Genomic DNA, 26,911 nt, shown 5'->3' with positions numbered 1-26,911 from the left:
CATGGACACCGACCAGGAAGCACTGGAAGGGCACGGACACCGACCAGGAAGCACTGGAAGGGCACGGACACCGACCAGGAAGCACTGGAAGGGCACGGACACCGACCAGGAAGCACTGGAAGGGCACGGACACCGACCAGGAAGCACTGGAAGGGCACGGACACCGACCAGGAAGCACTGGAAGGGCACGGACACCGACCAGGAAGCACTGGAAGGGAACGGACACCGACCAGGAAGCACTGGAAGGGAACGGACACCGACCAGGAAGCACTGGAAGGGCATGGACACCGACCAGGAAATATTGGCAAGATATGTAGACCAGCCAAGAAATACTGACAATGTATTGAGATCAATCAGAAAATGCTGGCAACACAAAATGACTAAAATATACTGACAAATGCAAGCTTTCTAATGACTATTTATAACAGATCTTCGATAATAATGTAAAGGAATCTCTGACGTGTAGCACAATTGAAGAGAATAACTACTAAGACAACTTTCATACTTGCGACTGTGTGAAGAAAAGATAAATAAGAAAAGTGAAGACTTAGATGCGAGAATATAGTGAAAAAAAACTAGAAATGGAGGAATAGCAACACAAACTATTTATGAAGGACAAAACTTAGTGTAAAGTAGGATCATGGTCTAACGGCCTTCATGAAATAATCAGCATCATATTGACAGCATGCATACACTGATGATGATGAGGATTAATCTCTAGACTATTAACCCAGCAAACACTCAAAAGTTTACCTTAGACTTGTTTTGTTTCATTTTGTTGAATAATAATCGCAGAAATAACTAGTGTTGTAAATTTTATTGTGATATAAAAAGGTTGCCTAGCTTTGCAATGCTTGATGGATTTGTTTGCAAAGTATAACATTTCCTTCCTTCATTTTTTTTTTCAATAATGAGTCCTAGGTTAGGGATAATACTTCTTAAAATACTACTATAAGTATTGAGGAAAGCAGTGGCTGGTTACTTTTAATGCATCTAAAACCAAGCTCCTATCTTTACATCATCACAGCTCTGATTCCCATCTGGCATCAGTTGAAATGAATGGCTCTTGTCTTGTCTTGGGGAGGCTCCATGTTTTGACAAGCTTCTGGGCCTCACCTTTACTCCTGATTTTAAACGGAACACGTACATCAAATCCGTTGCCATGGTCACTGGAAAAATGGTAGGATCCTTCTACCGCTCCAGTAGATATCTCATTCCTGATGCAATTCTCTACCTATATAAAAGCCATGTAGTCCAATGATGGAGTAGTGTTGCGACTTCTGGGCAGGAGCTGCTACAAGCAGCTTATCCTGCTTTGACAGAGTTCGAAATAGACTTTGTATCTTAGTGGGGATGCTCTTTTCTCTTCCCTGCAACTTCTTTCTCACAGAAGAGATGTTGCCAGCCTGTCTCTGCTTTATCATTATTTTCATGGCAAGTGCTCAGCTGAGCTCCAATCTATGGTCCCCCCCTTGCCAAACTTTCATAAAAAATACTTGTCTAGCCAAAGCCACTATAAATAATTTATCTGTGCCTAAACCTAAACGTAGATTCCATGAACAAAGCTTCTTTCTTAGAATTGCACAGCTGTGGAACTCTCTTCTGTTTGCCTGCTTTCCAGCTGATTACAATTTGTCTTCAAGTCCAATGTAAACAAGTTCTTGATGAACCGTCCCCCTAAGTAATCCAATTTACAAAATTTCTACTACTTACAATTACTACGCTATAATCCTATTGACTACTGTACCCCCATTAATCCTTATCCTCAAGTGGCCTCTAGGCCTTGATAAGTGGTGACTCCTACGTAAAAAAAAAAAAAGAAATCTCTTCCATTTAGTTGATGCTGAATTTTTATTTTAGTTAATGAATTAACTATTGGTTCTGATATTGTGAAATGTTATTTTGAAAAAAAAAAAAATCAGTAATTGTTAAAATTGTATGTTTTTTTAATGCATAACTGTAAAGTGAACAATGTTTATTTTCCTTATTTTGCCCTATTGTATGTCTGATATAATTGCTTTGTAGCAGGTTCTAATTGTGTTCTAAGATTCTCTTTACTTGATTCGCTGTATAACTTAAGTGTCTTCACAATAATCATGAGGTTGTTTTAATTTTAGAACTTTATGGCAATTTTTTGTGCTAATGACGAGACCTAATATCAATAAAAACCCATATTGTCTCAGAAACGATCATACACAAAATTGTTGTTTGTGTTGAATTTTGGAGCACACATAAATGATTATTTCTTAAATTTATTTAATAAAAAGATTTGTTTGTTGCATGACATCCACCCTAGACAGGTTGAACTGGCTTCCTCCGAAGGAGAAAGAGTCAAGGGAATATTAAATTCATAATCGGTCCCCAATCGTCTGTATATTGAAAAAAAAAAAAGGAATAAAAACAAATATACTTAAAGAGGTAAAGTTTTTTTGCATCAGTAATTCCTAAGCATTCACACAAAAGTTAAAATGATGATGTTGATTTGGGTCTGAGGGTTTATGATCATGTGACTGGCAGAGCCCTCATCCTCCACACTGATGATCCCTGGAAAAGGATGAAACAATTGTATAAAAACTTAATATTCATATGAATATTGTTTATAGCCCCTAATGCTAACTAAGACAAACCCTTTAAATAATTATAATGAAGCTGTCAAATTTAAATGCATAATACTAAGTTCCAGTTTAATGTGTTGTTGAACAATGTTGTTGAACAACCTTTTAGATGTGTCTGCTTGCATAGACATAAATAGACCTAAATTCTTTCTTTTTACCATAGTTGGTTTATTTGCTGTATGGTCCTAAACGTATAGACAAAAGTTAAAATGTTGACTTTGGTTCACATGACCGACAGAGTAATCATCATCCATACTGATGATTACTGGAAAAGGATGAAACATGTGTACGTAGATAAGAATCTAATAATATTCATCAAATTACTGTATATGTGTACACACACACACTCGACTCTTGTTGATTCTGATGCATGTGTCCAATAGCTCATTAGTCAGTCGGTGGAAGATTATGCCTAACGTGACATTTAAATCCAGCCAGTTACTTGCAAACAAAGCCGCAAAATGGTACTAGAGTACTGATTACAAGACAAGGTGGCATGTATTAATTACAATGCTTTTGTCCTTGTTCTTGCCTCATTAAGATGTTGGAGGTGTCCCGCTTGGTTTAATAAGCTAATGATGGCTAGCTATGCATTACTTTAAGTGTGGGGTAGTAATATATCTGCTTACATAAAGTTCAGTTTGTGAATATATATATATATATATATATATATATATATATGTCACCCACATACAGTACTGTTTCGCTGTTTCACAGCTCATCAATGCGGCTAGACAAGCAACTACCTCAAGCCAGGCTCGAAACCCGATCGCCAAAATGACAGTATTGCACTATCTTGCTGCTGCTATGCAGGCAGCGAATTAACAATGTTTTGACATTGTCCAAATATCTAAGCTCAATTTGTTTACACAGAGAGCATCGCTTCATACACTAATGGTAATTTGTATATCACTTCCCAAATGCTCAACCTAAGATAGGGAGCATTATGTGATCATTTTTGTCTGTGTGTGGAACGGTCTCTATTGCACTCCTTTGTCAACTTTTGCTCTACAGATTTGAAACTCGATATATGGGGTATCTGGACCTGTGGAACAAATTCGATTAAGTGGAACAAATTCGATTAAAAGATAAGGTGTCAAAACTGAAAAAAAATAAAATTGGAACTTGGCAGGTGTAAGTCAACTAAACTTGTTACTTCTACATATACACAAATATACATTTATATGTTAAAATCAGTTAATTTTTAAGGTTTTGATATCAATCTGCTGTTACCTCAGATGGTAATGAATAATGCTGGAGTGCTAAATGCTTTGGTTTGGATTTTAGTTGATGGTACCAATGTCATTTCTTTGGTTAAACTTTCGAAATCACTATTATATATTGGGTTCAATATAATATTCAATAGAAAATTGGCTCTATAATAATGCAAATCTACATGAATTAAAATGTCATATTTAATCATACTTTATGACTGGGCAACGCTGAGCTGACTGCTAGTATGTTTAAATATTTGCATGTGTAAGATTCACTCCTAAACTAATAAACTGATCATTATGAAACGAAGGTGATAACATAAGGGTAAGAATTTCAAACTGTTGACAAAGTTGTCGGGTTGTGAATCTCAGCCTAAAACACTCACTTGTCTAACCACACTACAGAGCCATGATACAGCAAAAATAGTTGTCTGTTGATGACATACACAAATTATATAAGTAGAATATTCATGAATAATTTCTTTCCGAGAACTTCACTTCTGTGGTACATAATGCTACAAGACAGCTTCCCTGAGAGCTGCAATATTATCATCTTCAAATCTAATATCAATAAAAACTTGTCATAAACTGTAAAAGATGTTATTTATTCCAATCACCCCATAATAGTCATCTTTCAACTAACAATCTCAGTAACACTTATCCTCAAGTGGCTTTTAGCCTGTATGTATGGTCACACATTAATAAAAAAAGGTGTACCTCTCCAAGGATAGGTTCATAATAAAGTCAAAACTCCCCAACTCTTTAATAAGTGCAAGTCATAAGTGCAAGTGTTAGACTCTAAAATATTTTCTTGCAATGAAAAGCTTTGTTACAATGCAAACTGAAAAATAGAATTTAAAATATGGAAGTGATGGATTTTAAAAAATTGGTTCTTGTCCTAAATTCCCTTTATATTAGAAAAAAAAAATATGGGTACGATGTATGTACATATAACAAAAAGAAGATATCATATTCCGAAAATCACGTAAATTGATCTAGTTAGTTTTATTTTTAAATAATAAAAACCAAATGATATAAACAATTGAGAAGCAACTGTCTTGTCTGCTAATTTGAAAACAATCAAAGAATGATAAAGAGGGAGATAACTTAACAATAATTCAAACTTGTGAGATTTATGAATTTCCATTAATCGCTTAAAAATGATTTTATTTATAAAAATAAAACCAGTTGATAGATTTATATTTTCATTTCGTCATAGGTATGTAAATCACACAGATTTTTCTATATTTTTGGCTTTTTTAATGTAGAGGAAATTCTGGACAAGAACCTGGAAATTTTTAATCACATTGAATAAAATCCACCAATAGATTAAAATCATCAAAATGTTCTCACATTTCGAGGATCTGTAAAATGTTGTTCTTTATTCATAGTTTACGAACCACTATGTAAACAATTAACAAAACAATGGACACAGAATAACACTTGCTGTATATGTAAGAATAACATTGTATATGCAGTGAGTGTTATTTTGTAAACATCCATAGGATAATTATTTTAGGTATTCATCAACAAAAATTCTGACTTAACACAAAATAAACATAACGCTAACACTATGAAACAACTAATGAGTCCTACCATCACATTAGTATCTTATTCATAAAAAATCAAATGGCAGGTTATTTTCTCTTGTAAAAAGGGTCATTAAAATAGTGTCCTTCATTCTAACTATTCAAAAATTGGAAATCTTCCATTTATATCATAAACGATATTTTCTGTTTGTTTGCTTGTCTGTATTTGGAATTTTAATTAATATTTTAAAATACTGCATATGTACCCATCCACAAACTCTCAGCCAAATCTCAATATTGTTCACTTGCATATGGACGTTTTTAAGTTTCAAATAACATTATATTATTTCTACAATTATACAAATGTGTGTTTGCGTGCATGTGCGTGTGTGTGTAAGTTCGTTCTTTATAGACTCTGAAACGACTGAACATATTTTCTTTAAAATTTAGAAAACTTTAGTGTATAAGTCTAGGAGTGATCTTAATTAAGTTTTGCCTCAGAATACCCCCGGTAATTACTGATAATCAAAACCATTTTAATTTATCTATCATCGGTAAAGCCATTTTTTCCATGTCGTCGCTTAGCAACAATGATAGAACAACGAGCAGTGAAAATTCTGCTGTGGGTAAGTTAATAGCGTTGTTTTTTTGTTTTTGGGGGTTTTTTTGCATGATGCGGTTTGCAAGTTCAAACTCCGCACGTAAATTTCTTAAATTTTTTTTTCATTAACTGCAAAGAATTTTATAAGACTTGAAAGCTTACGTATTTTTTTGTGTAGTTTTTTTTTTTTGCATGACGTAATCTGTAGGTTTAAACCCCCACAAGTAAATTTCTTAATGTTTTTATTTTGTTAACTGGAAAAAAGTTTACATAAAATAATTTTATAAAAAGAAACAGTAGGTTCTATAGAGTGCAATATAGAAGAACATTTTTTGGACTAAGTTACTGCATGGAGGCATGTGAAGCTTCCTCCCGGGCGATTTCAAGAATTTTGATGACATAAAAATATAGGAGTGTGAAATATTCGTTGATCATCATTCAATCCCGAGCAATGTCGGGTCTCCCTGCTAGTGTAATATAAATTTATAACTGGTATTGACTGACACCATTGTATATGCGCAATAATTTCAGCTATAATACTTTTATTATAATTAGTAATACAATTAAAAATTTTATTAAAAATAAAGCAATAGTTTGTTTTTTGGGAGGGGGCACTACTTATCAAGGCCCAGAAGCCACTCTAAGGATAAGGGTTATGTGTTAGGTAGACACAAGGTAAATCATTGTAGAACTTAGGTATGGCGAGATTATCAACGAGGACAGCTCAATAGGAATTTAGTCACATTAGATTTGAAGACGACCATGTTATAGTCAACATGGAAGCAGACCCATGGTATTGCATTCCACAGACAGAAGCTCTGCTCATATAATTTTTGTTTGATTTTTTTTTTTTTTTTTACACAGGCATCACATTATCAAGGCCAAGAGGCCACTCAAGGATAAGGGTTAAAGAGTGTACAGTAGAAATTGGAAAATATAGTAATCATTAGTAATGAAAATTCGGTAAATTTGTTAACTCATATGGAACGGCTCATCAAGAACTTATTTACGTTAGACTTGAAGACAACCATATTGTACCCAGCCGGAAAGCAGGAAAACGGAAGACAATTCCACAGGCGTGCAGTTCTAAGAAAGAAGCTTTGTTCATGGAATCTACGTTTAGGTTTCTGCACAGATAAAGAGTGGGGGGGGGGATTATTCATAGTGTTTTCAACTAGACGAGTGTTTCTTGTGAAAGTTTGGCAAGGGGGGGGACACAGACTGAAGCTCAATCGAACACTTTCCATGAAAATAACGATACATCAGAGACAAGCTTGCAACATCTCTTTTGTGAGATAGAGGTTGCAGCGAAGAGAAAAGGACATCTCCTACGAGGCTACGAAGTCTATTTTGAACTCTATCAAGGCAGGACAAGTTCTTTCTAGCAGGTCCTGCCCAGATGTGGCAACAGTATTCCATCCTTGGACGTACCTGGCTCTTATATAGATAGAGAATTGCATCAGCAGTGAGATATCTACTGGATCAATAGAAAGATCCCACCATTTTTCCAGCGGCCCTGGCAACAGATTTGATGTACGTGTTCCATTTAAGATCAGGAGTAATTGTCAAGCCCAGAAGTTTGTCAAAACTTGAAGCCTCCTGAAGACGAGAACAATTGATGCCAGATGTGGATCAGAATGTTGATGATGTAAAGAGAGAAGCTTGGTTTTAGATGCATTAATGCTGGAAGAGGAAGTTGTTGGGGGTAGTTGCAGCTATGCGTGTAGTGTTATATACCTATAAAAGTGAGAATGTGTGTGTGTGAGAACACTTCTCAACCTCCATACTCAATGAATTTTTGACCTACGGACTTGAAATTTGGTATATAGGGTTCAGACATGTTGAAAACTTTTAATCAGAAAAAGTGCTGCTAAACAGTCAAAATAAAAAAAAATTGATACTTGTGGGTCATCTAATTTTTATCTGTTATTGAATCGTTTCACGACTGCACATGTGCAAATCGTTCACATGATGTTAAAAATAAATAGGTTTGAAAACACTTTTTAAACATCGTGTCAAGCTGACATAATGATTGTCGTACTTGACTCACTGTCCTTAGGTTTTGGTTTCGATCTCAGCGAGTATTTTTTTGTTGTTTTTACTACAAGAAGTGAACGGTTTAGAAAACTAAAAAACATTATACTCGTATGTACATGTCTCAGTTTCTGCATCAATTAAAATATATTATTATTATTATTATTTTACGACCAGGCTATGCCGGGCAGCCTGCTAGTTACCAATAAACTAACCTCCTCTCAAAGAGATGGTACCTCCTGGGAGGTTGGACCTCCTGAAATCGAAGAGAACCATAACTCAGCTAGACAGCAACCAAAATCACTGTCGGACTGATGTCAAGGACATATCTCCAACTGGTAAGAACACACTTAAGTAGTCACTGAATACATAAGTTTAGTCTTAGCATATACAGTTAGTGTACATATAATCATTTCATAGTTTAAATCTCATTAAAATCAGATGTAAAAAATTTATTCATCCAAGAACCTCTTTCCAACAGAAGAGATGTTGCGAGCTTGTCTCTGCTTTATTGTTATTTTCATGACAAGTACTCGTCTGAGCTCCAAGCTATGGTGCCCCCATCCTGACTTCACGAAAAACACTCAATAATTTCCCCCCACTCTTTATCCGTGCCTAAATCTGAACGTAGATTCCATGAACAAAGCTTCTTTGTTAGAACTATACGCCTGTGGAACTGTTCCGTTTTCCTCCTTTCCAACTGACTACAATATGGTTGTCTTCAAGTCCAACGTGAACAAATTCATGATAAGCCATCCCTTAAGTAATCCACTTTACCAAATTTCCACTACTAACGATTATTACATGTTCCCCTTCACCACAGTAGATTAATCCTTATCCTCAAGTGGCCCCCGGGCCTTAATAAGTAGTAACTCCTTTGTAAAAAAAAAGAAACTCATGAAAACAAAGAATGAATCCATCTTTTGGAAAATCTATCATTCCTACCAAATGTTACGTCTGCTGTTGCAATTAGAGATGCGACCTTCTAATGCTGGTGTATCCTGATTTACTTAGCTCCCATAAGAATTAAGTTAGACACAAGGCCAGTTTTTTCGGGGGGGGGGGGTTCTGTGGGGAATATCACATTCCCTGAACAGGAGTCCTCGAGAGGATTCCTTCTCTAACTGCGGGCAAAACAAAAGTAGTACACTTTGAATTATTTGCCAAAAAAAAGCTAAACAAATTTTACAAATTAGGCACAAGGCCCTCAAAAGTGTAGGGAGTTAGAAGAGGGGTCTACACTATTCTAAACTAGACACACTTTAACTCATTCACCCAAGCACCGTTTTTTTTTTTTTTTCTATTCTTTCAATGTCTGATGTTTTCACTTGAGAGATCACCACAATATTACATTTACTCTTTGGGTGACACAACTTAAAATATCTCCAAATCAATTTTATTTACAAACAACAAAAAATTTTATTTACAAACAACAAAAAATTTTTAAACATGAAAAATGTTACAAAATGGAACAATATAAAAAAAAAAAAAAATCAGAAGCAGGTTACTAAGAAGCCTCACTCTACAATTTCCAAGAGTAAACAGTCTATTGGTTTCCCTTTTATTTATAACCGGAAACAAACAAGTTAATCTCTAAGTGGGAGCTGGATTTAGGTGGGAGCAAAAGAAATATATATGGTTAACTTTGGCAATGGGTGATGTCCTAAGATAAATACAATTTTGGGAAACCAAGACGAAAACTAAAGGTGGCGAGTGGGCATCTTGAAGGAACCAATACTACAGTTTGAAAAATTTATTTATTTATGAAAAATACAAAAAATAAATTAGGTACTATGTCATTTAAAGTGCTGGACAGGGGGATATATATTGTCATTTTTCTAGCTAGAATCTTTAATCACCATAATATTACATTCACTCAAGGGGTCATCCTACTTAAGATGACCAAATCGATTTCCTTTTTATATGAACGTCAATACTACACTTTTATTTTGTGCTACTGTTTCTTATAAGAATCGCTTTTTTTTTTTTTTCTTAAATCAGTACGAGTCATACGACAAGGGGACATAAATCGATCTCATAATCGTTAGTATCCATTATCCAAAAAGACAAGAAATTAGCATAATAAATTAAAGTTATTAATTCGAATATCCCAATTTTACGCTTAGTAAACAATTGCACCAAGTGCACCAGCAGCACCAGCACCACAGACTTTCTAAATGTAGTAACCTCTCGTTCTCTTTAACTTTTTTTTTTTTTTAATTTTGTTTTCTTTCATTTAAATATCAAGATAAACATTGAACGGAAGTGTGAAACGTTCAAAACCATTGTTACACAAGAGATGTAATTACTCGGAGTTTTCCGGTAATTTTTTGAGCTTATACAAAAAGAGGCGACAAATTTTTTTAATATGTTGTTTTAAACAAAAATCAATATTACGTACTTAACTGTCATGTCGAAAATAGTAATATGTCCAAAAATTACGAAAATTCATCGAATAGAAGAACTGCTGCTATTCCGTTTTTGGGTTTGTATTACTGTACACATAGATTCGAAAAAGTTGTCAAAAAACAAATATATAACAAATAAATGTTATCAAAGGCAAGATAAGTTACTTTTCTACAAAACTGGATATATTTTTCGTGTTTTTATTCAATGTAACATGTTTATTCAGCTCGAAAACCATACAGTGTTTACCGATGTATTGGAACATTCAAGATGGCGTCTTATTCTCTCTTTAACACGGTAAATGTGGGAAAAGATGTTATAAATAAAAAACCGGATAAAATACTGTTAAAAACTCGCTCAATATATGTTACCGTGACATAGGTTGACATATATTCGGCGGGGTTTTAATAGTATTTTGTATAGTTTTTTTATTTATAACACCTTTTTCCATACTTACGGTGTTAAAGAGGGTGTGAGACGCCATCTTGAATTTTCGAATACATACATCGGTAAACACTATGTTTTTCGAGCTGAATAAATATGTTACATTGTTACATTGAATAAAAACACAAAAAATATATCCAGTTTGGCAGAAAAGTAACTTATCTTGCCTTTGATAACATTTATTTGTTATATATTTGTTTTTTGACAACTTTTTCGAATCTATGTGTACAACCCCCTGTTTTTAGTTTTAAAAAAAAAAGTCTTTCGCTATCGGCTGAACATGTTTACAAAAATATAAGCACCAAACATATTTTTATGTTTTTCGTTCTTTTGAGAGGGGGATATTCAATTATAGAATTTGTGTAGTTTAACAGGTGCTTCTGCAGTTTAATTAACCGTTTTTCCGTAAGTAACGCGTCGACATTTACCAAGTAGAATATCGTTTACCATTTCACAAAAATTCTGTTTTCATTGAGGAGAGGGGGCGCTAGGGGTAGGGGCAACTAATTTACAAGTAAATTAGTTAATAATAATAATAATTTTTGCTAAAGTCATAAATAACTAATTAAAATCGATGAAGTCAAATAATGGTCAACTTTTAAACGAAGCCGCCTACGGTCAAACAATCACGTGACAATGATACATTTCGTCTTTGATCGATTAGGAATAAAATGACGTTATTGATATTTATTAGCAACAGTAATTGTCGTCAATGACCATTATCAATTTTTCAGAAATAAATTCTATACATAATTGAAAAAAAAAAGAAAATAAACAATTAAAAAAAAATAATCCCCTTTTAGCACTGTAAAAAGAACGTGCATGTTGTCGTTCGTGTAAATAGTATTCCAAATTTACGTTTTCCCCACAAGGCCAAAGTAGGATGTAAAGTGGTTTTATTTATGTAGAGGAGGAATCTAGCTCCCGAAAAAGGAGAACTCATGGTTGGGATAAAAATAAAAATTGTGTAAGTCGAGACACATTTCTTTCGGGTGTACTTTTAAACGCACTTCCTCAACCTTAGAAAAGTTCATACGCATTGATTATATTGGCAAAAGAATATCATTTTGGGGCAATGTTGGCCGAGAGGTTACCATGGGTGTGATTTGGTCCAATGAAATAGTTCGTCTCGAATTTGAATTAAGACAGCAAAACATCGAACCGGAAATGAAAATATGAAGCGAAACGAAACGGTTCGTATTAATCCCCCCCCCCCCCGTAATTTTTCTCAGTGAATTATTATTGAAATGAAACAGTTCTTTTTTAGTTTTTTTTTTGTCAACGTGCCCCAGCCTATTATAAGCACCCCAACCGCCCCACGTTAAAAACGGCTTTTGGAATAAACACCCCCAACCTCGAAAGCCGTTTTTAACATGAGGAGGTTTATATGGGGAGGCTGGGCCCCAGCCTCCCCATATAAAGAATGGTTTTCGGAATACACTCCCAACCTCCTCATGTTAAAAACGGCTTTCGAGGTTGGGGGTGTTTATTCCAAAAGCCGTTTTTAACGTGGGGCGGTTGGGGTGCTTATAATAGGCTGGGGCACGTTGACAAAAAAAAAACTAAAAAAAGAAAAAAGTCAATTGCGTAAGGTAACATTTACCAAAAAAAAAAAAAAACTAAAAAAAAAAAAAAGTCAATTTTTACGACGTTCCCCAGTGTATTATAAACACCCCAGCCAGGCTGGGGTGTTTATAATACACTGGGGAACGTCGTAAAAATTGACTTTTTTTTTTTTTTTTTTTTTTTGGTAAATGTTACCTTACGCAACAACAGAATACCGACCACTTTAATTAGTTTTTTTTTTTATGGGTACATGAGGTCACTGACAACGAATCTGATAATCAACCCCGCCGCAAATTTACCGTTTGTATGGTATGAATCCCTAGACCTTGGGACTATTTTGTGCCATTTCACCGCCTTCGGTAGTGTTTTTCTTACACGTGCGAAACGGGCGTAGTGAAGTGTCGTATCACATCGCGTAGGGATCTTTCAAATAAGAAAGTTAAAAAAAAATAAAACAATAAAATGGGGTTCATTTTTTTTTTTTTCGACTTACATAGTTTTTAATACTTTTTTGATTAATTAAAAAAGTTTCTCTAGCGGACCGGACCAAACATATTTTTATGTTTTTCGTTCTTTTTTTTGGGGGGGGGGGTATTCCATTAACAGGTGCTTTTCTGCAGTTTAATTAACCATTTTTCCGTAAGTAACGCGCCAACATTTACCATTTCACCAAAATTCTGTTTACGTTGGGCGGGAGTGCCCTGGAGCGCGTGTTTCTCGTGAAAGATTGGCGAGAGGGGACCAGAGATTGGAGCTCAGACGAGCACTTGCCATGGAAATAACGATAAAACAAAGACAGGCTCGCAACGTCTTTTCTGTGGGAGAGAGGCCTCAGGGAAGAGAAAAGGGCATCCCCCACTAAGCTACGAAGTCTATTTTGTACTCTGTCAAGGCAGGATAGGCTGTTTTTTGCAGCTCCTCCTGCCCAGATGTGGTAGCAGCAGTGAGCAGCAGCAAGCACTCCATCCTTGGATGTACTTGGCTTTTATACAGATAGAGAATTGCATGCATCAGTAGTGAGATATCTTCTGGGAGCGGTAGAAGGATCCCACCATTTTCCCAGCGTCCTTGGCAACAGACCTGATGTACGTGTTCCATTTCAGATCAGGAGCAAAGGTCAAACCCAGAAGCTTGTCAAAACATGGAGCCTCCCAAGATAAGATGTTTCTACTAACTGGATGTCAGCTTATGTCACGGTAACATATATTGGGTAGGTTTCTAATAGTATTTTGTATAATTTTTTAGTTTGAATTCATTTTCCCAAACTTAACGTATTCAACAGAGAGACCTCGCTGCCATTTGCCTTTTTCAAATATATTGAAAAACACTGTATGATTTTCGAACTGAATAAACATTTTACATTAAATAAAAACACTAAAAACTTATCCAGTTAGGTGGGAAAGTAACTTATCTTGCCTTTGATAACATTTATTTGTTATATATTAGTTTTTTTGACAACTTTTTCGAATCTATGTGTATCGTAAAACAAAGCAAAAGAAAAAAAAGTTTTACGACTAAGCGAGTTGTGGTGTTTTCGTCTGTTATGATTAAATCCGATGAAAGAAAAAATGGGAGACATCTTAAATCGAAGATAGGTGAAAATTCAGCATTACAAGTTTAGTAGTAAAATATTTTGGTTTTCTGGCACTTCTGCATGTCAGTGAGTGACATGAGGCGAATGTGTGTATTTTAGTTTCAAGAACCGCCGACAGATGTCACTTATCAGCCAAAGAACAGGGGGTTTTCTAAAAGAGCGTGCAAACTAAAATTATATTTTGCTACATTTTTATACAATCTTTCTGTACAAAAAAAAAATACATATTTAACCTCTATAAACATTTCATGTTTTTTTAATATTTTGCTGTATTTTTTATGCAACCTTACCGTAAAAAATCAATAAAAATAATTCTAAAAACAATCTAGGAATGTTTCGTGTTTTTATTATATTATTTTATTTATATTTTATTTTCAGTTAATAATCACTCATTGAATAGAAATTATATTAATACATTAAAATTATATTTTGATACATTTCTTATATAAGGTTTCGATTTTCATATTTTTGTGTCATTTATTTTGTTATATATATATTTTTTTTTTAGTTATCGTAAACACTTGTTTTTGAGGCTCACATTAATGGCGGCTAGACGTCAGTTCTCTTTCGAAGAACAGGGGACGATAACTCTTCTCTGTTGCTAATATGTCACTGAAATGCAGAAGTGCCGATTTTCTTAGTTTTAAATAAAGCTACTTGATCGATTTACGTAATTTTTGGAAATAGGACATATTCGTTCTGTAACGATTACGTCCATCGTGATTAAGTTTAAACACCGAAAACGAAATCAAACGACATTTATTTTTATAAATACCAGAAAAGGTGTATTTCTCCTATTATTATTTTAATAAAAACTATTCCGTTATCTTTCTTAAACATTAAATTTTCGAACGATTTTCTTTTCGTTCTAACTCAACAGACTTGACACTACTTCTGTTAACGGGTTACTGTTTGGGGTTTGTTATCATTCTTACTAAAATGAAGTAAAACGAAAGTAAATAATTTTTACGTAAAAGGAGGATGGCCAACCATCTTTTTCTTTTTCTTTTCTTGGGTAATAGTAAAAAAAAAAAAGACGCAAAGAAAAAATATACATAAGAGTAATAATAGTAATTCGACGAATTACTATTATTACTCTTAAAGTAACAGTTACTTAAAGTATACTAATATATGCACAAAAATAAAATTGGAGTTATCTTAACGATTCAAGTTTCCGCTTCACTTCCGGTTGCTGTTTCACTTTTAATTGATTTTTTATGGCATCATTTGTTAGGTGAAAGTACAGAATTGGTAAAGAAAGCTCTCTCCCTCCCCATGTTAAGAGGTTTTCTAAATATTAACGTTATTATTTAGAAAAGCCATTCCTGAAGATGGAGGGGGGTGGACTGGAAATGAAATGGAAACTTGAATCGTAAAGATAACCAAAATTGGTACTTGTGCATCTATGTTACCGCGCTGAAATAATGATATTATTTAAAAACCTATTCTAAATATAGGGAGGAGAGGGGAGGGTGTTTTGTAACTATTCTGTACTTTCACGTAACACTTTAATAAACATCGTTATAATTGAATTTAACGTGTAAAAACTATTTTTTTTAAAGCACCCCAAAATTTGATATATGAATCCAGGTAAACAGAAAAAAATAAGTAAATCAGTATACGACAGTAGCACATCAGGAAGACAGGAAAAAAACTTATTAATGAGAACATGTTTTGAAGAGGGGGTCCGGGTCACTATTCAGGAATATTTAATATTCTTGAAAACGAAAAATCTCGATCTCTTGTTTGTGTGTGTGTGTGTGTGTGTGTGTTTTTTTTTTTATTATTATTATTGTTAATATGTATTTAATTTATTCGGAATGTCGATGTTTTGTTCATTTAAACTACCAAACGTTGACCGTTTAAAGAATTTGTCAACACGTTAAGGGAGACACGGATCGTAGGAAAGCATCAGGTACGGATGCACAAAAGGGTAAAAAAAAAAATAATCGTAATATAAAAATGTTTAACGAGAAAAGACGAATAATTTAAAAATTGTCAGTTGTAAATCACATAGAATTTTCTCGAGTTAATTCATTTCCACTGTAAATATTAACCAGCGGTAATTCCCTATAACAAGTATGACTCCATTATTTTTCATAATGAATTTTTTTTTAAATTCAGTTTCAAGAAATAATGTCCACCTTTCAGGGTGTCTGTGCGGATATAATGAAGCAAGGGTTGCGTAATCTTCAATCTCACCTCCTTTGAACCTTGGTCCAAGAAGACGACGACCGAAACAATGTTGAAATAAGTAGAAAGAGCGATGGTATTTCCGAGTTCTTCTCGTAGACTAGTTGCACAACCCCACTATTAATCAATAGCTAGAGGGTGAATATATAGGTTCATACCTTCCTAAAGGATATTAGTGAAAGTAGTGTTTGTTCCGGTAGAAGTGTAACCTGGTATAAACCCATTAAAACAACTTATCACTGAATTAATTATAGCATAATCATTACAAAAAAAAAAAAAAGTTATTCGGTTAACTTGTTTTGTTATTAAAAATGTTGCTACTTAACCGTGCAATGTTTTAAATAGGATTTTCAAGTTTAATAGGTGCTTATGCACTTATGTTACCGTGCTATTTTTTTTTTAATCGTATTTTGAAGTTAAATTCACGTTTTACATGTTTTTTTTATTAAATTGTTAGGTGAAAGTACAGAATAATTACAAATGGCTTTCTAAATCATAACGTTATTATTTCAGCGCGGTAACGTAAGTGCATAAGTATCGTTTAACGGTATCTTTTATAAAATGCTTTTTTCTTTCTTTTTTTTTTTTAAATATTAGGTGAAAGTACAGGATACGTAACAACAACTCCCCCTCTTCATGTTAAAATGTCTTTAACATTTCAGCACGGTCCGTAACTTCACTATTTTTGGTGCTTATGCACTTTTTTTTTTTTTACTGCGCTATTTTTAAATAGTTTTTTCAGGTTAAATTCAAGTTTCACGATATCTTTTATTATTATTATTAAATTGTTAGGTGGAAGCACAGAATAGTTACAAAACGCCCTTTCCTCCTCACCTCACGTTAAGAATGGCTTTCAAAATAACGTTATTATTTCAGCACGGTAACAAAAGTGCATAAATGCCTTATTTTTTCATTTTAGACGCAAGACAATATTACTATTAAATTTTGAAGTGGATGGAAAACTAGACTAACAATTGTTGGCACTTCTACAGAATTTGTTTTGCATTTTTTAATCTTAACCTAGCTAACTCAAATTTTAGATTTAGTTTGGCGAAAGTCGATTTGGTTCGGTTCAAAGTATGTAGAAGCACGCACATTTCTTTTTCTTAATAAATTTCAAGCTCAGATTTATAATAAATTACAATTTATTTATTTTTTTACTATCACTTTTAAGCTGTGTTACTTTTTTTTTTATATATAAGAACCCAGACAAATATATACTTAAAAACCAACAAATTTTAACATAACTCTAACCTTTTCATATATAAAACAGTGTTTACACTATAGATAAGATATATCTAATCCTCAAACAAAAACAAAAATCAAAACAAGCCACTACTAAAGTGTCCGATCTGATCATCCATACTCAATGTCAGACGACTTTAGTCAATCGTTGAGATTTGTAAGACGTCAAATATCAAATAAATGATAAATACACCGCGTTTTAATCCAAAACATAAATGAAAATCCTTCGTTTTGAGTACCATTATTTAATCAGACAATATATAATCATTCAATAGTCTTTTCGGAGAGCATTTTTGGCTTTTTCTTTACTCCAAAGCGAAGGAAGGGGTCAAAAGAAAACATCAAGTGATAATTACGAGACGATGTATTCTAAAGCCAGCTGCTATATCCGCCTCCGCAACAAACTTAAATCGCGAACGATGCCTGCTAGATATGATTCTTCCAACTCAGAGAAACTTCTTAAGGTTCCATGTTCATGTGTTTCCTAGGTCGACTAATAAAATAAGATTTCGACATTTTAAAAACTGGTAAATATGTCTAAAAACACAGGACTCACCTGCGAGAGGGGCGGTAAGGCAGCCATCCTTGAGTAATGTTATACAACTCGCTGCGATTAATGTTGAAAGTCGTTCGCTGATTGGTCGGATTTTCTTTGTAAACACGATGCTGGTTGGTTGGATTTGCACACGGCCCGCTTTTTAAATTAACATCTCGGTATAAAATGTAGCGTCTCATTCACGCGTCCTTTTTTGTTTTGTTTTAATGAATGACTTTGGCGTTTTGCTGTGTGTGTGTTTTTTTTTTAATAGAAATCGCTCCAGACAAGGCATGAACCTATTTGATGTAAGGAATTAAAAAAATACTACTAAATAACGATAAGTGTGAGACGGATAGATTCCGACCTAGAAAGCAGCAATTCTTCCCCCTTTGTTAGAAACATCGCTCATGGAATTTGAGGACTAAAGGACAAAATAAGGGAAGCAAGAGTTACCGGTCTGCCGGAAGTAAACTCAATGTCCACTTTCAACTTTCCTTATTACCGTTTCATTTCATTGAAATAGATGACTGATTAGCTAAGTTGGTAGATAAATATAACCAGCAATTCCTTACTTTCACTTTTCGTCCTTTTACTATATTTTGTATTCTTTTTCTTTTTTTTTTTTTTTTTTGCACGGTGGTCACCACTTATCAAGGCCCGGAAGCCACTCAGGGATAAGGGTTATTGCAAGTACATTACGTTAGTGTGGAGATTTGATGAAGTATTTACTTAAGGGGCGGTTCATTAGGAATTTGTTAACGTTGGACTTGAACACATCCAAGTTGTAGTCAGGTGGGAAGCAGGCAGACGGAACAGAGTTCCACAGGCATGCAGTTCTAAGAAAGAAGCTTTGTTCATGGAATCCACGTTTTGATTTAGGCACAGATAAAGAGTGGGGGAAAATTTTCACAGTGGATTCAGCTAAAGGGTGTTTTTCGTGAAAGATTGGCGAGAGGGGACCGGAGATTGGAGTTCAGATGAGCACCTGCCATGGAAATAATGATAAAACAAGGATATGCTCGCAACGTCTCTTCTGTGGGAGAGAGGTTGCAGGGTAGAGAAAAGGGCATCCCCCACTAAGCCACGAAGTCTATTTTGTACTCTGTCAAGGCAGTATAGGCTGTTTTTAGCAGCTCCTGGCCAGATATGGCAGCAGTATTCGTCCTTTTTAACATTTTATTCGTATTATATGAATATTTCTTGTTTTGTGAAAAGTTCTTATATTCAGTGATATTCGAATGTTAACTATAGAGGCCTCTTTTAGTGATTTTTTTTAATTTTTTTTTTTTAACATTGAATCACAATTTAATGATTTTTTTATTTTTGTTTGTTTTTTAAACATTGAACTAAGACCAACAGCCACTCGAGGATAACTGTAATTTCTTATTCAATGTTCTTTCTGCAAACTCATTCCTGAAATATTTCTCCCTTTTCAGACCATTGTTAAAGTATGGTTGTAGGGGAATAAATAAGAGCACCGGATTACTGGTGAAGGGTAAGGAGTGAGGTCCCTTGAGTAAAGAAGAGGAGAGTCCGTACACATGAGGCACGGACGCAAAAAGTTCTTCTCCTAAAAGACAATGTTGGACAGGCAGAGTACAACTCTAGAATACAGTCCTCACTCCTCCCGTAAACCCCACTATTGAAGTGAGTAATCTTTTTACCTTCATGTTCTGAATTGCAGTGTTGTCATGTTTTCATGTTTGTTAATAAATTCTTGTCGTTTATACTTGTTGTACGTTTAGTAATTATTAAAGCTGGTCGGTAGTTTTGGGACTTGGAAGAATCTAAACCCGTACCAACATGGTGTTCAGGCCTCTGCTCCATAACTAATATATGATATCCAGCAAGTGGAAAGAATTCAAAGATTGGCTACTCAAATAGTGCAGGGTCTATCGGATCTGCCCTATGAAAGTTAATTCAAATAACTTAACCTTTGTTCCTTTGAGCATTTAGCGCCGATGATTATGCAGTGATCTCATTTTTGCCTACAATCTCCATAATGGTCATTATAATATACCGTGGGATCTATTATTTACTATTGCACTAAGAAAGAGGTCTACAGGGACAGAAGAAATCAATTTCGATTAAACGAGAGAAGGGCCGCTTTCTCAATCAGGATCCTTGGACTTTGAAATAGGCTTCCAAGAGAAGTAATAAATTTGCCAACAACACAACAATTCAAGGTGAATTTAGACACATACTGGGATATTATAGCCTCTTCTGTGTAAATTTCTCCAACCTTTTCCTTACATGGCAGTTGAAACATGCTTGTTTCATTTTTTGTCAAATGAATGGAATTCAATAAGACAGAAGGATTGTCAGCTATGAGACGAGGAAAACTATGGGAGCACTACCATTAATTAATACTATGAACTTATAATTACTTCTGGGGCAGTTTTTGAAAAGAATTTGTTAGCATTAGACTTAAAGAAAACCAAGTTGTAATTAGTAGGGAAGCAGTCCCGCAGTAATTTGTTCAATAGAAAGAATGTTCTTGCAAAGAAACTCTGGTCAGGAAAATTTTACCCAGCTCTAGAAACATGGAGGGAGAAAGGAAAAGTTTTTTTTACAATGTAATAGAAAAGCGAGTTCTTGCTGTGAATGTCTTACAAAGAGGAACCAAAACTTGGAGCTCAGTTGAACACGTCCTATCATAATAGCGATAGAGAGAGACTAGTAAGGTCTCTTTTGTGAGAAAGTGGTTGTAAAATAAGAGAAAAGATCGCTTTCCACCAGATTTTGAGCTCATTTTTGCACTCTGTCAAGGCAGGAAAGTGTTGAGCTCATCCTCATATGCGACAGCAGTATTCCATATTTGGATGTATCTGACTCATATATATGTGTGTGTGTGTGTGTGTGTGTGTGTGTGTGTGTGTGTGTGTGTGTGTGTGTGTGTGTGTATAAGTAAAGCTGTTGTAACAACAGCGATTAAAAATGACAGCAACAGTGACAGGAAGGTGACAATGGCCTAGTGGTTAAAGATTCACTAATCCTATGAGATATACCTGTAAGCACATCTGCTGTAGATGTAGCAGAATGGAAACCATATTGCATGTTGCTAAGAAGGTTATTTTTGCTGAGATGGTTTACTATTTCTCCATTTAGCATGGATTCCAGAAACTTACTCATGACGCACAGGAGACTTATTGGTCTGTACTTAGAGGGAGATGACTTATCACCTGAGTTCTTAAATACAGGGCATACTGATGAGGTTTTCCAGGGTGTTGGAAAGCACGTCTCCTTAAGGTAACGCTTAAACAGTTTTGTAAGTATGAGGGCAAGTTCTGGTTGAAGCTTTTTCAACATTATAATTGGAATGCCATCAGGGCCAGTTGCTTTACTGGAATCAAGGTTCTTGATTAGTTTGGCGACATCATGCACAGATATCTGTATGTTGTCTGTTATAGAAGGAAATATTGAGTTGACGGTCTGTGTCGTATAGGGTAGAATTAGCTGCAAAGTTCTTGGCAAATAGTTTGGCCTTGTCTGATGCTGACGAGATGACCTCAGGTCCATTGATGATGATTGGGATAGAACGCACGCTTCTGTTCAGGATCCTGTTTGCTATTTGCCAAAACTGTTGAGAACCAAGTCGCAGCTCAGCTACATTGGATTTAACGAACTGATTATATAGCTCTCTTGCATTTTTTTATTACTCTTTTACATGGTTGCTGGCCGTCCTGAAAGCAGCTTTAGTCTCAGTACATCTATTATGTTGGTAGCTATGGAAAAAGTGATTTCTGTGCGCGATGGCAACAGCACATTCTGGGGAGAACCAAAGCTGGCTGTTAGGTTTTTGTTGGAATTTTTTTGATAGTCTGAATCGGTCTATGCCTACAATTAACTATTTGGCCAGGTCTGATACTACAGAGGACACATCCTTTTTAAACATGGAATGCAGAGGTAGATCAGATTTTGTTTAAGGAGAGAGTCATTCATTTCGACTGGAGTAAAATAGTGGTTGTGAATGTTGATGATAAAAAGAGAGAAGTTTTACTTTAGGTGTGCCCAATTTAAAAAGCTACTTTCTTCCACTGTGCACCACATACTTCAGATCCGAACCAGCAAGGTCTTGATCACCAGTGCCTTTTAAAGTGCAGCCATAGACAGTTGTATCATCTGTGTAAATGTTAACAAATGACAAATGGAAGATCATTAATGAAGATCAGAAAGAGTATTGGCACAAGAATAAATCTTTGGGATACACCAACATTGATTCTGCATAATACAGAGCTCTGACCGTCAAAAACTGACTGTAGTTAATGAGGCGAACTGACAATCTGGGTGTGCCAAGTTCGAATCCAGTTTGTTTCACAGAAACACTTTCACTTAGGGATGTTGGCAACCTTCATGTAGTGAGCCTCATGTAATCAAGATTTTATCTGTATGTCATCAACCCTCTGATCCTCGTCTAGCATCAATTAAAATGAATGGTTCTCATATTGGGGAGGCTCCATGTTTTGACAAGCTTCTGGGTCTGATCTTTACTCCTGATCTGAAATGGAACACATACATCAAATCCAGTGCCAAGGCTGCTGAAAATATGGAGGGATCATTCTACCACTTCAGTAGATATCTCACTACCGATGCAATTCTTCACCTGTATAAGAGTCATGTACATCCAAGAATGAAGTACTGTTGCCACCACCGGACAGGAGCTGCTAGAAGCACATCCTGCCTTGACATAGTTCAAAATAGACTTTGTTGCCTAGTAGGGGATGCTCTTTTCTCTTCCCTGCAATCTCTTCCCCACAAAAGAGATATTGCAAGCCTGTCCCTACTTTATCGTTATTTTCATGGCAAGTGCTCATCTAAACTCCAATTTATAGTCTGCCCTTGCCTTTTACAGAAAACACTCGTCTAGCTGAAAACACTATCAATAATTCCCCCTACTCTTTATCTGTGCCTATACGTAAATGTAGATTCCATGAACAAAGCTTCTTTCTTAGAACTGCACACTGTGGAACTCTCTTCTGTTTTTCTGCTTTCCAACTGACTACAATATGGTCATCTTCAAGTCCAATATGAGCACGTCCTTAAGTAATCCAATTTACCAAATTTCAGCTACTAACGATTATTATGATATTGTCCCATTGACTACCATACACTAATTAACCTTTATCCTCAAGTAGCTTCTGGGCCTTGATAAGTGGTGACTCCTTTGTAAAAAAACAAAGTATCCAATATCTTTCAAAAAAGAATTCTAACTAGAAAGATATCATGGAAACAAATGCCTATGGTCATCATCTGATTTATACGAAATGAATGAATAGTGCTCAACAACAATCAACAACTACTTTTATAAATCTTATCTGAGAGGAAGGATTTGATAGTTGCGAAGACATTGCCAGATATTCCATAGCTGAGAAGATTCTTAAGCAACCCTCTGTGCTGAACCGTTTCGAAAGCCTTTGATATATCGATGTCTATTGCTCTAGAGAAATTTATAGTGAAGCAAATGTTACACAATCCCTAACTGCATCTCTCCCCGACCAACGGTTCAGTGGCAAGGAATATAGGACGAGTAGAAACAATACCAGGATAAACACAAAAATATTGGTGTTTTTTTGGGCGGGGAATTTTCCTTTTAGATTTGTTGCACAACAAACGCTTAAGAGTCTAGTTTAGCCTAATATTTAGTTCATAGCTGAAGAGAGGATATATTACGTCATACTCTTTCCAAGGGTATTGGTGAAAGTGATTGTTTTCCTTCTCTTAGACTAGTTGCACAACCGAGGCTTGAGAGTTAAGTTTATCCTACTATTTAATAATCAGATCTTTAATAGAGAAAAGGAAAATCAAAGTTGTCCTCATTTGTCACACATCCAAACGGCATGATATTAATGCAGGTGTGCCTCAGGGATCGATCCTTGGACCTTTATTATATCTGATGATACTAGCAGAGAGACCTGCCGCTGCCTGAAATTAAGTGATGATCGACAAATGTTTTGCATGCCCATATTTTAATTGTCATTGAAATCGGTAAAATCATACATTTTTCAATCAAATCTATTGATTGCCTGCTCTAGTTGGGGACGCATCATGGTGCACCAGGAGTAAGCTCCACATGCATTACTGTAGGTATTTAGTCCACAATACATTGTAGTCTATATTGCATTGTAGCAAACCTACTGTTGATTTTATAAAATTATTGCTTATATATAATGGCTTGAATTAAAGTTTAAAATACAAAATCAAGTGTCATGCTTTAATTGTGCTCTAAACAGAAACATTCATTGTTGTATATTGGTTTATATGTATATTGCCACAGTTAACAGATACTACGCTATGATCACAGCCTAAAGGGTCATAACATTACATCATTTCAAACATGCTACTGCCATATCAAAGAACCTATTGTTGATTTTATATGCCTGGCCTTACTGCTTGTGCAGTGATAATGGTTTGAATTTAAGTTTAAAATGAAAAGGTCAAGTATCATAGTGCAACTGTGCTTTAAACATAAATATTCATTTGAAACGTGCCCTTGTCATATCAAAGAACCTACTGTTGATTTTATATGTCAGGACGTTCGGATTGTGTGGTAATAAAACTTCTCAAATGCACTCATGATGTTAGGCTATATAAGGTGTTAACTATAGTCAAAATCGCCTGTTCTTTATCTCATCAGATTATTTCGATTATTGATTATCGATACTTATCGAAGACATTCTGATACAAAACTATCTCAGAATACTGCCAGGCACGTAAAGTACGTTTGTGTGAAAATTCATAAAAATTGGCCCAGAACGAACTCACACACACACACACACACACAAGTTTCTTTGATTTTAGAGTAAGAAACTCACACACACACACACACACACACACACGCACAAAGTCCCTTTATATATAATAGTATAGATAAAGATTCATAAATGACCTCTTAGATAAAATTGTGTTTGAGATGGGTTTGCTGATGATATGAGGGAAAAATGAATGTACACATATCCAAGGCAATAAAACCCTAGAAAACGACCTTCAGTTGGTCATGGAATGGGGCTGTAAGTTGATAGTAACATTTATTGCTACTAAGATTAAGCTGCTTTCCTTTAACAACTAAAAAAACCTCCTTGACCGATTTCCATGACAAATAATCCCCTATCCTACAGCCTATCCTTCAAACACTTCAGCTTAACATTCAGGGGCAACATAATTTGGAACGGATATATTGAGGACTTTACCAAGGTGACTGCAGAGAAGGTGATTTCTTTCTACTATGCTAGAAATTTACTTACACCAAAGAGTATCCTATGCCTTTACAAAGCTATCATTCACCTATGTATGGAGTATTGTTGCCATATCTGAGCGGGTGCATCTACCAGAGTATACAAAAAATTGTATCAAATCTAATACGTCCCACACTATCAGCCAAAATCGAACCTCTCCTATCACTGCAAGGTTGCATCCCTGTTTCTATTTTACAAGAATTCTAATGGAATGCACTCTGATGAACTCTTAGCATTTGTGCCCCCTTGATGTACATACACCTGACTAATCCACCAAACAGCAAAATCCCGCATCTTCACTGTTGGGTTCCCTAGATGCCAGAAAGTCTTCTATGGCGATTTGAGAGTATTTTCTTTTGTAAGATTTGTTGTAATTTTGTAGTTATGCTGAAAAGTTTTCTTGCATCTTTTTTAATCAGCGTGGTTCATTTGTTTATTTTTTTATTTTTTTTTTGCTTTGTCACCCATGTATTTTTTTTTCAACAAAACTCCCCCCTACCACTTCCGTGTAAAGCTAACATTTTGTTTTTTACGTTTTTTTCTGACTGCCAGTGTTTTTCTTCTTATATTCATTCAACATCACTTTTCCTCGTTCCAGAGATCAGATTTTTTTTTCTGATTTTACACAAGCTCATTCTTAAGTTCTCACAGTTCAACAGAACAGCAGTTTCTAAATCCCACTCTGTGCAGTCTTACGTAATCACTTTTTTACAAGGGAATCACCGCTTACCAAGACCTGAAGACCACTCAAGGATAAAGGTTAATGAGTGTAATATAGTCAGTGAGACCAACTCATAAAGATTGATTGTGGTGAAAATTGAGTAGAATTTGATTATTAAAGGGAGTGGCTCAATAAGAACTTATTTACATTAGATTTGAAGATGACCATGTTGCAGTCAGCAGCAAAGCAGGAATCTTTCCTTGATCGGTCAACCTTTTTTAATCGTTTAATGTGTCCATGTTTTGTACAGGAAGATGAACCATACCAGGGCTTGGTGAGATTTCATATTGCAGATGTCGCACAGGTGGCCACCATTTTGTGTGTTGTGCTATCGTGGGTAACACATGGATGTCAGAAAAAAGAAGAAAAGGTCAACAGTAAAAAAAAAAAAAACAAAAAAAAAACATTTGATTTACATTCATATATATTTATTCACAGACAAACTGTCTGTCCAAGGCAAATGTAAAGGTGATTCCTAAACATGTACATAATATAATAGACCAGGCGAGATCAATAGACATAAGTATTAAGTAAAGAATAGATTAAGATTCCAAATACAATAAGAAAAAAATGTTATTAGAAAATGTGTGAACAATAATAAGGAAATGTTATTTTGTGTTTGTTTCTCATTTTGTTTCATTTTACTTCAGTTGAAGTTTGCAGAAATCGAGGGGCCCTCTCCCTGGGGCTAACACTTAATCTCTATATTGTGCCACTATATGTTAGTGCCCCGGTTATAGTGATTGTTAGCACCCTCTCCCCCAGCATGGCCGTAAGCAGAGGGATACAAAGAAATAAGCAGCCAGAATGCAATCCCAAAATTCCCTTTCTTTTCTCGATCTCTTTTTCATCCAGACAGCATGGGGTAAGACATATATTTTTATCTTTTCATAAATGAGAGGAGGGGGCACCCCCTCCCTCAGCATTAGTTAAGGTTTTAATTGTGAAAGTTAATTATCATTTGTAAACTGTTTTTTGT

The 26,911-nt window shown here is 35.1% G+C and overlaps 1 protein-coding gene across 29 annotated transcripts in view; it reads right to left on the bottom strand.

The window, feature by feature from the left end:
- LOC145298823 (uncharacterized) overlaps positions 1–18,113 on the bottom strand; it is a 433,166-nt gene extending 415,053 nt beyond the window's left edge. For 21 of the 29 annotated variants that reach the window (XM_080144346.1, XM_080144350.1, XM_080144347.1 and 18 more), the window contains exon 1: positions 17,998–18,104. In XM_080144346.1, the coding sequence (XP_080000472.1) occupies positions 17,998–18,024 (27 nt within the window). In that variant the 5' untranslated portion in view covers positions 18,025–18,104. Of the gene's footprint in view, positions 1–17,997 lie in introns of all 29 variants that reach the window. The other 8 variants (XM_080144364.1, XM_080144372.1, XM_080144374.1 and 5 more) reach the window with 5 other exon arrangements.
- Positions 18,114–26,911: the final 8,798 nt, after the last annotated feature.

Source organism: Euprymna scolopes, chromosome 2 (genome assembly GCF_053919585.1).
Source record: "Euprymna scolopes isolate OS-2025 chromosome 2, ASM5391958v1, whole genome shotgun sequence".
Lineage (NCBI taxonomy): Eukaryota > Metazoa > Mollusca > Cephalopoda > Sepiida > Sepiolidae > Euprymna > Euprymna scolopes.
Note: the sequence above shows the minus strand (reverse complement) of the source record. Positions and strands in the feature narration are given on the sequence as shown.